Source organism: Histoplasma capsulatum (assembly GCF_000150115.1).
Source record: "Histoplasma capsulatum G186AR genomic scaffold supercont2.1, whole genome shotgun sequence".
NCBI classification, from domain to species: Eukaryota; Fungi; Ascomycota; class Eurotiomycetes; order Onygenales; family Ajellomycetaceae; genus Histoplasma; species Histoplasma capsulatum.
Genome location: NW_025544801.1, coordinates 1,538,202 through 1,550,210, shown reverse-complemented (window position 1 = coordinate 1,550,210; position 12,009 = coordinate 1,538,202). Strand labels below are relative to the sequence as shown.

Sequence of the window (12,009 nt, the reverse complement as noted above, 5' to 3'; positions counted from 1 at the left end):
ATATCCAGTTCTGAAAAGTGGTCAGGTTTTGTTTTTGGATTTTCGGACGATTACAACCCCATCCCGTGAGTAATTCTCATACCCTCACCTGCACCAGGGCTTGGGGAATATTGGTTGAGGTTAAATGTCGTACATCCAGTGGGGAACTGCAGTTACAATAAAAGTTCATTTGATTCTGTGAGGCGAGGTGTCTACAGTGCAGAACTCTCTCAGGGTCAACCTCACAAGCCTAACTGAAGCGGGTACCCTTGTCGAGCCTAGAGTATTTATGCATCCCCGGCAGAGTGGTTAAGGATAAATCATGCGTCACCATAGCGGGCCCGTTCATATGCATAAGATTTGCACCCTTAATACAACGATCGTACAACAAAAAGTCAACATTAATGGACCACCCCGCCAGTTACTAGTGGTGTCAGATGCTTTTGCCTGTCATCTCTGCAGCGTGATCATTGAAAGCATGGCTTCTGTTGGCTCGACCTCTTTGCATGAGGAAATTGATAGATGCCAGCCAGCCTCAAACAAATGATTGCATCTTCAGGACAAGAAAGTATACTTGAGTGGGGAACTCGCGCCAAGTAGTTATTTAGTCTGGAAATGGCCAGGTTTATCTTGAGGCTGTCGGTCAAGTTGAAATTCGTTTCCCTCATACAGAAGATCAGTTATCCCATATTCCCTCATAAGGTAAGGACGTGATGCCGCAATCCTCAGCAATAGCAGTGGTGAGACCGTTGTCCTTCTCACCTGTTGAGTTCGTCAGCTCAATAGAAGGGGAAGAGCCGGGCTGAAGCGTTTGATTATTTCAGGTCGATAACGGGATTTATTTTGAAAGTGGGGCAAGAGCAGGTTCTGTACCTAACCTGGGGCAATTAGCCTATTATTTTAACTTGCATACCACTGACGGGTAGCAGCAGCGTTTTTGCAGATACACAGATATCGTCGTCTTCGGGTAAATCCTATTACCTAGGCACGACGAAATGTTCCTGTGGGGGAAAAAAAATCAATCCATGACAAACACTGCAAGGTAGCAAAAAACTGTTGGCCACCAGCTCCATATTCACATCTTACCTGTTTGCTCCCCCTATAATAGGTGCCTGGATACAATATTTGTTGGGAACAGCCTCAGAAGAAAATAAAATATATATTCTTGCCCAAGAGGATAATAATACATCATCTTTCGTTTCCTAGCTTCCGTAACACTGGGGCTCGAGCATACTGGCCTCTGTTCTATAAGATCGTCCATGCAATGCAATATTGGAGGGAGTGGAAGCGAATGGGCTTAAAACTAAAATTTAAATTACTAGTATTGTCCCGCTTTTGGATATCAAATTGTTTCTCGGAATGCCACGACATCATATTTTGTGTCAACATGTGCTCTCTCGGTCTTGCTCAGCGAAGAAAGCATCGTAGACGTAGGTAGGGCAATATCAGCCAGCGGCATTTCACGAAAAGCTTATTGTGCATGATATGTACTAGAGTATTTATCTTACCATGGAATCGCAGCAGTCTCCGGGATGGGGGCTGCCGCGAGTGCTGACTGCAAAATATAGAACCGAGAATCCGTTGGAGAATGCTCAATTTTTCAATCTGCGTTTCGACAACCCCGCACTACTTAAACCTGAGCATATTGGGTACTCTCCAAACACGCAATGTAGCAATCATAGGCCTGGTTAGCTCAATTTCCACACTCCAATACTTGTTTGTGTCTTGGCATATTGTCCCGGTATCGGGGGAAGCTGTCACAGAGTATGGTGGGTCGATGATTGTTAGGCCAATAAAAATGTCGTATAAGCGCGCGGTTAAAATGATATCTCGTCTGTGGCGACAATCTCGGGAGCTCAATGAAAAGTCGGAATCGCCTGAAACGGGTAATTGGGTTACCGCATTAAATCGTACGTGAATCTGTACAAAGGCCTGACAGCTGACGTTTATAGTTCTAAAACCAACTGAGACTACCCCATCTATCAGATCCTTCCATTGAAATATCGGTGAATTTTCAATGTGCTGTACTAGAGAAGTCCAATGAATAAATATCTTGTCGATGAACTACGAGCTCTTATGTCTGGGATTGTTTCCGGTTCTTTATCTCATACACAATTCTCATCTATGCAGTGTTGACTAGGAAGCATTTTCCAATATAGGATTTTTTGTAAATCATTATGATCTATTGTTTGTTGGAATGCAGACAATCATACCCCAATAAGCAGTGATATTTTGTTTTGAAATTAGGATAATGGTAGGTGGTCGCCCGGAAATTGAGTAAGCCAGCCATTGAAGGGGGAAACAATTTATCTGTTTTTTATCAGGCAATGAGCTGCGTGACTTGGAAATTTTCATTCCTAGTCTCCGTTTTACATGAATAGATGTATATTTTCTAATAAGTCTATATATCGGTGTTTTCGGTGGAACTTCTCCACGGATATGCATTCTGCTTCCAACCGCGCTATCAATGTTCCCTACCAGGCACAATAAAATAAGGCCCCAGCTCCAAAGGAACCGCTTGTGCATAGATCGGCCTGGCCACCGAACTTCTACAGTTAGCGCGGTTGTAATATACGGATCTTCCCGCTTGATACCCAGATGCGCGCCGTGATAGGTGCCAAAGCCTTCATGCTATCAGCATCTAGCCCAAACCTCGCGGCCAACTCGAACCCCCACTTTGCACAAGTTCGCAGATCATGGTAAGTAGATCGACAGCTAGGGCAATTTGGTTCAAGTCAAGCATCAAGCACCTCAAATCCCGGTGTACATTCTACTCAGCCCAATCAGGGCCATATGTCCTTAGAATTGAAACGATCATCTCGGTGGTGCCCGTACATTCGACGCGCGGGTGTCAGTGACTGCACCGCTTTCCCCTCCCGTTTTCTTTGTTGTTTCTAGCCATAAATTTGAGACGCATGCGATACAACGGATCGGAAAGCCGAGCCAGTCAACTATGAGTATGAGCGCGACAAATCTGGGGATGGATACGACTAGGCGGGTGATACTGCGGATTTTCTGGAATATCAACCACAACCGCATTCCTTACAGTGGATGATCAAGGGTGCGGTCCCGGAGAAGCCACTGAGTAACATTGGATTATTTAAGGGTCCACCTTGCTTCGTACCCGCTGCAGGGTTCAATGCTCCAAAGTCGATCTTCCTAAGATTTAACCTGGTGTGTGCAAGTCGAGGGCTGTAGGTGTGCTAACCTACCTCACTCGAATGTAATAGAGCGTCTTGGGGAGGTAGTTATAAACTTTTATGATACATCACAGTATTGTGTGACTAACTTAAAGAAGTTTTGTAATGGGAAGCTGCTCCACCATTTTAGGTCAAACCTTCAATATTTGGCATACAAAATCGGAGAAATATGTATCGAAAGTAGACCCTCAGTAAGTGGGCAATAGGGGATTCAGGCATGGTGCCAAAATTGACCATACTCTATTCATAGTTGTGATGACCTATTTACTGACTGACTCCTGTTGAAAGTTCCTTACTGTCCTTGATGCGGAGAAGATATGATAGAAGGAATGATCTCAAGTGATCTTGTCTTATTGGAGATCTGGAACTAAAATGTTTCTAACTGCACCCTCCTTCTGAGGGTTTGGTATAGAAGAAGGGCTCGCTACCCTCGACTGAAGGCATACAACAAATATAAACCGGCATGCATGTTTCAAAAAGCACGCAAAGAGAATGTACATGTAAGATACCAAAAGTTCATATTCGCCAGTCAGAAAACAGAATATGCACAGCAAAATCCGGTAGACATCCCGTCTATTGTAATGTACAGGCTGGAATCATTCAATGAAAAGGGCCGTGTCGATCATCGCTCAAGGAAATAACAACAATAATAAAGACTATTGCAAACTTCAAACATCTTGCAAAACTTGGGTAGCGAAAAACAGTGGAAAATACATATCAACCCTGTAAATGATTTTAACTGTCCTGTTGTGACATAAGAGTCCTATCCCAGAACGAGGGGGATAAACAAAAATTAAAACTTAAAGAAATCAGGTACGGGATATATGAGCCAGGGCAAAAAATTAATGTAATGTACACTCAGCCCGTTGAAAGAGAAGGAGGGGGAATGTATGGAACAAATTAGCCTAAGTGGATTCTTTCAATAAATTCATATGTCGTCAAAAAAGGGTGCCAAATCCATTGCTTTCTGAAAATAGGGGATCAGAGAGTACGCTACTGTCGTGCAAATCCGAGACCGGATGCGTGCCGATCACATTCTCGAGACCATAGTTATCCAGTGTGAAACCGCCTGAATGGCCAGAAAATAGTTGGGGCCGATAATGAAAGTTGGGGATCATAGTATTGTCATCCCGGGGTTGGTAGTTATAGAAAGCTGCACTCCTGTTGGCCGTTTCCACTACGTGAGGGTCCTGTTTAACACGCCTCATTTTGGAAGTTTTCTTGGCAGCCTTGCCTCCCTTGGCCCCAGATCTTTGGCGTTGAGGAGCCGGATGTTCTAATTTTGAATGCTTTTTGTGACTTCCCACTTTTCGGTACCTTGTAGTTGATTGCACACCGTTTTGGAGTGCTTCTTTGGTAAGGACCCATACATTCGCCGTTTTCCTCGGTGTCCCATCAGGAGATGAAGTGTCTTTCACACCTTCGAATGCCTATGATAGGTGATAGATTTAGTAAGATAGATATTGCAAGGATGTGAAGAAAATTTATAGAGTATAAACTCACTGCATTCATTGACAGGTTATGTCGTATGCTATTTTGCCAGCCCTTTGAATCTGAATTCCTTGCCTTATTCGTATTCTTTTCGAACCATTCGTAAATCTCTTTCAGTGTCATCTTATTGTCAGGAACGGACTGAAGGGCTCGCCATATTAATTTGGAGTAGGGCTCATCAGACTTCTCATCATCGGATTCCCCATCAGACAAGATCTGACCTGCAGAAGCCGCCATGGGCTCTGGACTAAGGTGAAAATTGTTAGACTCCTCCGATGGGCTCGACACGGGAGAATCTTCAGGCGACAATGGAAAGCCAGTTCTACCTAAGTTCGAACTTAAGCGCTCCATCGATAGAACCGAGGGATTGGAGAACGAAAAATGCTGGTGAGATGGTGATTGTTGTTCATCATGAAATTGGAGGCGTGATGAGGGCGTATTCTCTAGGTGGGCTGGAGGAGGCCTGGGGTATGATAGGGATTGATTGAAATTTTCGCCAGAAGAAGTTGCATAATTCTGACCGAAACGGGAGGCAGTAAATAGTGATTCAGCCGTAGTATCCTCAAACAAAAGATCGTACCCCCCAGTGTCGAAAGGGGAAGTATAATTAGTGCAATCGGAGCTGGGGATAAAGTTTTGGTCCATGGCGAACTGGCATGAATGCTGAATTAGAGTCGATGGATGTTGAACCGCCTTTGGATGTCGCAGACAATTCGGATCTAGGTTTGACAAGTCGTTAAAGCTCGATACAGAAGTAGAGCACGATGAAGAATTAACGATATGTCCGGGAGGGGCGATATCAGTGAAAGATAACGTCTGCTCTAGTGGAGGTGTCCCATAGACCGGCGCAGTCTCAGGCGGAAGGTATCGCGACCGTGGATTTCGCGGTTGTAAATGATGATATGCGCTGTCGTCCTTCATTTTTATTGAGCTTTCTTCAGATAAAGATAGATCAATAATTTCATTCGCATGTCTTAGATGATGATAAAGTCAGCAGGATCAACAGGTTTCGGGAAAATGTGACTAAGTGAGTATTAACTGTTGAGCTTTTAGAAGCGGAATCTGTAAGACGAAGATATGGAGAACAGCAGCGCCTTTCCGTAATGAAGCTTAGGCAGCCCAATACATAGTTGAACTTATTAATACCCGCATATGCCAGCGCATAGGGCAACCTCCCTGCAGACAACCCGTACAAATAGGCTCTAAGGCAAACAAAGAGCGAACTATGAAAAATGGGCAAGACCATTCCACCATGACAATTATACTTTGCTGGGAAGCAAGTATTTGTGGAACAGACATACGCTCCAAGACCAATTATCGTCCAGGGATTGCCAAGATTTTAAGTAGGGCTTTCGCAATGGGATAAGCCTTGGAATGTGTCAAGCAAGCAAGCAAGCCTAGTAATTAATCACGTTGTTGGTAAGGCAGAACGGGTAGCTGCCGGAACTGCCCTGCCAATGGTTGTTTTTGGCAATAGGTATAATTACCGCGTATGTAAGCTGTGGCAGATCAGCAAAGATCCGGAAGAGCCTCCGAGACTAGATGTTGTCGGAGATTGGTCACGTAGGAAAATCATTATCAATCAAGCAAATCAAATATATTTTATTGTTTTGCCTCCCTCGTTTCTTTCTTTTTGTTCCCAAACCATGATGTTTGTTTGATTGATTCACCGAGATATTCTCAAAGATCTGAGATAGTTGAGTCATTTTGGAGAAAAAGCACTGGAAGCGCCATTTATGGAGTAAGCACGGGTAGAAATACGGCTTTCTGGGCTAATGTGAAAAGGCAACAGAAATATGCTATGCCCCAGATCTCCTGTTGGATCTCCTGTTGGTTGACGGCCCCATGAGATCGGAGAGGATATGTGGCACATAGCGTTCAAAAGTAGGCGTTTAAGACGATATAGAACAGTCCCACAACCTGAAAACACAGCGTGATTGGGTATAAAATTCCGATAGGAGCTATGTGGGTCACCAAATGTTTCGTGTTACCATTACCCGAGAATAGTATCCTTATAAGTTATCGGCACAGGAGACAACGCCTTGGAAGTTGTAAGGTCTTGAGTGGTTAAATAGAGTTCTTCTGTCGGTCCAGCCCTGGTAAATGACCCGCGACGTAATTCCCGTTTTTCCCAACAGCGGCCTATGGCCCGTGCAGGATCCAAAGTTGGAGAACGGCAGATCTGTGTAACGAGGAATGCCATACCCGCTGTTCTGCATCCCAATTGTGCCATACCGAAACGATCATTTTCGGTAATATATCTGCAAAACAACATGTTAGTTTAGCACATTTGAGAACAGGTTGGAATATAACTCGCGTACCTTTTTGAACTGAAAGTGAAGTTGAAGAATTCCCTAGGGAGCATTAGTATTTATTATACCAACCACACTCGTACGTAGAAAATGGCGCACTCAGCAAGAATAATACCTTGTCAAAACTGCTCTTAAAACCCCTTTCCCTCTTTGCACTGTAGTCCCATTCCTTATCCACTATACGAAACGCTAAGTCTTCATAAGGGGGCCCCGCAATGAAGCGAATAAGACATGTATCTTCTTCTCCGGCAGGAGCAAATGACTGGCCACGTTTCCTGCCGTTTTCCCGCTCTATTTTATAGGTCGGCGCCTTGGTTTTATCGATAAGGTCGGGATAGAATATATTAAACTTATACCCTTGAACAACCTTTGGAGGTGGGTTGTCATAATCGTAATGTGTTTGATTATATTTATTCCATTCATAACCCATCTGGACGCGATTGAAATATCTCGGCTTGCGAGGTCGATACTTGTTGGCCCACGTTGGCTTCGCAGTTGTACTCACGGCTTCTTCACCAGCAAAAATCTCTTCGTTCTCACTGACCCCTCTCGCCACTTCTCTTTCGTACAATGCTCTTGTTGCCTGTGAGAAATCTTCATTTGGAATCGCAGAAAAACGAGATGTAAATTGAGCTGCAGAAGTATCTACAGTAGAGGCGGTAACCAGGCCTGATTGTTTCTCCGAAACGCGATGTCGCAGCGGGACAAATCCCATTTTCAGGATCTTCTGGCGATCAAGGGCCTATTATAGAGTTAAATACAACCCATATAATTTTTAGTTATGGCAGTTTGAACGTACCACCTTGCTCAAAAACACATCTTCATCTAAAATATCAAGGTTTTTATCATGGGGTCGGAGGTGCAAAAGAGGCTCGGGATCAAGCTCCAGAAAGTTTTCCATATTCAGGATATCAGTTCGCTGCGCGCCGTCACTTGTTACTAAAAAAGGTGCTAATGGTGTAAGTTTCTTCTGTACGGCTGCTGCTTCTTCCCTTTGCTTTTTCCGAAGCCCTTCGACCCGGCTGTCAATTACGGCTTGGTAGACTTTTTTCAATTTCGCACGGGCTTTCCAAACATTCAAACTTCGTAGGAGCTGCTCCCAATAATCCGTGTCGATAGGATCTTTTGAGTCTAGTTTCCGCCTAATTTGGATCTCCAGCGCTCCCAGCTCTTCGTAAGACTTTGGGCTAAGAAGTCTGTTGATATCGTCGGCGACGGAATTCATAGCTCGACCCTCTGGACCGGATGTCTGTGATATCTGTCTACGGTCTCCACAAACAATTTTCATTGTCTATAGGAAGGTCAGTCTTCTGTTCTAACAACACTGTCGAAATGCGATAACAAACCTTCCAAAAATCCCGATTCTTAGGGTGTTTCTCCAGTGTCAAAAAAGTGTCTATATCTGCTTCCAGGTCGCGCAGCTGATTTGGCGATAACCCTTCGAAAACACCGTCTGGATCGATTAGATCAAGTTCGGAATCGGCTATCTCATCATCCAAAGGATTCCTCGTGGGATCTATAACTCGAAGAGTGATCGTAAGCCAGTCAATTGGTTTTGCGCGCCCTTCCTTCACCCGTATCTCTGCTTTCTTCTTTGCCTGCTTCAAGACGAAATCATCTTCTTGGGCAACCCATTCTCGCATTTTTTCATCTTCTTGAAGTTGATTCAACTGGGTCTGTTCTTTCATGTTCCGCGGATACCTCCCAGATACACTGTTGTGTTGAGGTTTTCGAGAACGGTCATTCGCTTTGCTCTCGCCATCCGTTTGGCGAGGAAATTTCTCAGGGCGACGCCAGGACGACGGGGAGCGCGACCTGCTCCTCTTATAACCAACTCCATCAGCGACTCTAAAGGACATTTTCGCGTTTGTTGTATATTCTTCGTTTGGGATGCTGAGGGCCAGAGGTAAATGAATCACTGGTGGTTAAATTATGACCAGCAAGGGAGGTCACTTGAATACGCAGCTTAGCCAAGTTTGGAATTTTAGCCGAGACCGGCAACCTTCCCGAAATAAGCAATATCGGTCAGCTGTCGCCTTGAGCTCCCTGCTGCACCTTGAAACACAATGTTGGCTTCAATTTATTCCAACAGGACGCCTCACCAATACATTCACTGACTATCGGATAAGTCGTCCGGACCGAAATATGTCGAAGTGGTCAAAGCTGCAGCTTCCAAGTGACAGCCCTGCCCCGCCACTTCTCTACAAGTACCTTACCAGCAAATTAGGTTGTGAGATATACGTGACAGACCTGGCCCATGTGTGGTCCCAGAGCCTGAGCCGCAAAGATATCCTTAAAAACGCATCCAAATATAACACGAGCATTGACCCCGGCGAAGATGAAGAACAGTATTTTGTTTTCCTACAGAAAATTTCTGACGCCTTACGAGGGTCGGAGGGCAACTCGTTATTATTAACAAGTGACCCAGGAGGCGAAAAGCTAAAACTCCTCACATCAACAAAGCTACCAACTCCGTTAGTCCCTCTAGAGTGGACGTTTACCCTCTCGCAACAGCCACCAAATGCGTTGGCTAAACACATCCTACTTCCAATTTTAAAGGGGGAGGCGAACCATGAGGCTCGTATCTTGTCCTTGATAGGGCATGTCAAGCAAAAGGATTGGACTCTCAACAAATTATTTGACAAAATAGAATCTTCTGGCGTCGACTTGAGCATGGTGTTTCATGGCATGGGAGGCGTACGGCTTTCTCGTAAAGAATCCGTGTATTCTCAAGCATCCCAGCTTATCAAAGGAGTTGCACCATTCGATGAAAACTTGTGGAATAATGAATACCAAGCCAAAGATGCTGACTACAACTTGGGTGTCCATATTGCCAACGAGCTGTCGTTCACATCCTCATTTGCCGATCGACAGATTGACGATTTTGCTCCCGACAACTGGTGGAACAAGCTAGGCACAGATTCTTTTGGCAACGCTCGTCAAACAGCCAGAAAGGACAAAGATCAAAAAAAACCTGTATCGGAAATATCACCGCCTCCAGCAGAGAAGGGTGAGGCTTCGCATAGTGACGACGATGAATTTCAGGTCAGATACAACTTCCCAAATTATTTTCCAAATGCTTCGTATTAATACTTTCATCCAAGACTATGGAAACTCCACCAAGGCTGAGAAGCCCCAGTCGTAGCAAAACCAAACATGATAACCTTCACAAGTCTCCCAAGTCTACAGGGAGAAGTCATGTCGAATCAGATCAAGATTCAGTAGAAGAAAGCCTTGAAACCCCTACGAGCTCTAAAAATAGGAGTAAACACAAAGCAAACATTGCTGGCCATCCCCCCAAAAAGAAAGTACAGGCGTCAAGTTCCGCTGAAACCACTGCTTCTGAAGAAGATGGAAATTGCGTTCGCTCAGCATCAAGGCACAGGTCGAAATCCAAGGGCCTCGGAAATATCGGTGGTAGACATCCCCCGAGACGGAAACAATCACTGATGGAATTAGCAGGATCCACACAATCTGAAGCTGAATATGAAGCTCCAACCAACCCAAAAACAATCTCAAAAACCAAGGGAAGTCTTTGGGCCATCGGCGGGAAGAAAAAGACGCAGAGACCATTTCAGGAAAGTCCGATCGGATCTACGGCATCTGATATTTCTGATGCCCCAGGAACAACGCCAAATTCAAATCCAACGAAGCAAGCTGTCGACAACGACACGCCCACAGAATCGGAAAATGAAGGCGACCAATCTGCTTCGCGACCAGTTCAACATACACTACCAGAGCCCAGCGTACCGACATCCTCCCCACCGTTAAAGCCACAATCTAGATCCCGTGGCATAGGGCCAATTGGTCAGATAGGTGGTAAGAAGAAACAGCCCGAACCCAGCTCACCTTCAAGTGAACCTAAAACTGCTAAACCAAGACATCCCAACCACGATCATGATGGGAACGGTGACGAAAGGGAAACACCACCAGAGTTCCTCCCCGGCCCCGCAAAACTTAAACACCAAGGTGGCAGGCTGGGGATGATTGGCGGCCGTGGGGCGCCCGCTGCATCAAACTCACGTAAGGAACGATCGCAAAGCCAGGAGGTGCCAGAGTTGTCACCGCCCCCTAAACCTGCAATGACTCCAGGAGATTCAGAACAACCACGAGCAGAGCTGGGAGAGAAAAAGGTGGAAGCTAAACAGGAAATAAAAGACGAAACTCCGGAGGAGCGAGCAAACCGGAAACGAGAGGAGTTGAGGAAACAGCTGGAAGCGAGAAATAAAAGTGGAGGTACTGGGCCTGGTGTCGGTGGACCAGCGAAGAAGAGGAGGCGGTTTTAAGGCAAAATACAGGCTGGGAACGGTGGGGAGGAATGAAAAGAGGTTTGGGGGGTATAAAGGAAGGCGGCGAGTGGGGAGCTGTGACGAGCGTCGTCTAGCTTGCGATGTGACGTATAACAATGAATCTCAATCAGTAATTATACTTGTATATCTTAAAGCCTCCTCTGATCTTAAAATGCCCCGTGATCCAATTGGACAAATATCCCTTTTTTGCTAACATTGCTATCTCTCGTGTGATTTTCTTGAGAGTGCTGGAGCTACCTGTGGTGTTGGACTTCCATCCCCCTTCTAAATACGGAGACGGGTGGTAATTGAGATAGAAGAACAAAACGTGCTGGTCATTGATTGGACTGGCAGCGGAATCCCTTCATGTGCACAAGGGAGAAACACGCTTACGTAGAATATATCGGCCCATTATAAGATAATCCAGCCCAGGAATTTATATAATTTGCACTAATTCTCACACGCATTTAAGGGAAGGTATTATGACTTGTTATTCACTGATAAATTACATTATTTACATGAAAGTATTTAAACTGATAACTATCTATCCCTTTCCCGCCACCTTCCTCCACAACAACGCTATGCAGCAAATGTGCAGGGGCCAAAAAATAAAATGAAAGAAAATAAAATACATTCACAAATCCGTCAACCATCCTGAAAGCGCGCACATGAAATATAGCAAGAAAATAAGTATGAGTGCCCCCAAAAATGAAAAGGAAACCGCCCGGGGTAACAATG

The 12,009-nt window shown here is 45.0% G+C and overlaps 5 protein-coding genes across 5 annotated transcripts; 3 read left to right on the top strand and 2 right to left on the bottom strand.

Moving 5' to 3' along the window:
- Nucleotides 1-1,366: 1,366 nt before the first annotated feature.
- On the top strand, nt 1,367-1,978 carry HCBG_00492 (uncharacterized protein; the record flags this gene model as incomplete). Its single annotated transcript, XM_045427542.1, has 3 exons — nt 1,367-1,409; nt 1,548-1,889; nt 1,932-1,978. The coding sequence occupies 3 exons, from the start codon at nt 1,367-1,369 to the stop codon at nt 1,976-1,978; spliced, it is 432 nt and encodes a 143-aa protein (XP_045291517.1).
- A 1,052-nt stretch (nt 1,979-3,030) lies between these two features.
- On the top strand, nt 3,031-3,820 carry HCBG_00491 (uncharacterized protein; the record flags this gene model as incomplete). Its single annotated transcript, XM_045427541.1, has 3 exons — nt 3,031-3,173; nt 3,293-3,370; nt 3,592-3,820. The coding sequence occupies 3 exons, from the start codon at nt 3,031-3,033 to the stop codon at nt 3,818-3,820; spliced, it is 450 nt and encodes a 149-aa protein (XP_045291516.1).
- A 297-nt stretch (nt 3,821-4,117) lies between these two features.
- On the bottom strand, nt 4,118-5,591 carry HCBG_00490 (forkhead domain-containing protein; the record flags this gene model as incomplete). The annotated part of the gene is made up of 3 exons (XM_045427540.1): nt 4,118-4,609; nt 4,683-4,917; nt 5,251-5,591. 3 exons carry the CDS (start codon nt 5,589-5,591, stop codon nt 4,118-4,120), a joined length of 1,068 nt encoding a protein of 355 aa, XP_045291515.1.
- Nucleotides 5,592-6,913: 1,322 nt separating this feature from the next.
- HCBG_00489 (uncharacterized protein) lies at nt 6,914-8,872 on the bottom strand (the record flags this gene model as incomplete). Its single annotated transcript, XM_045427539.1, has 4 exons — nt 6,914-6,931; nt 7,098-7,724; nt 7,782-8,273; nt 8,329-8,872. 4 exons carry the CDS (start codon nt 8,839-8,841, stop codon nt 6,914-6,916), a joined length of 1,650 nt encoding a protein of 549 aa, XP_045291514.1.
- A 255-nt stretch (nt 8,873-9,127) lies between these two features.
- Nucleotides 9,128-11,268, top strand: HCBG_00488 (uncharacterized protein; the record flags this gene model as incomplete). Its single annotated transcript, XM_045427538.1, has 2 exons — nt 9,128-10,027; nt 10,087-11,268. 2 exons carry the CDS (start codon nt 9,128-9,130, stop codon nt 11,266-11,268), a joined length of 2,082 nt encoding a protein of 693 aa, XP_045291513.1.
- Nucleotides 11,269-12,009: the final 741 nt, after the last annotated feature.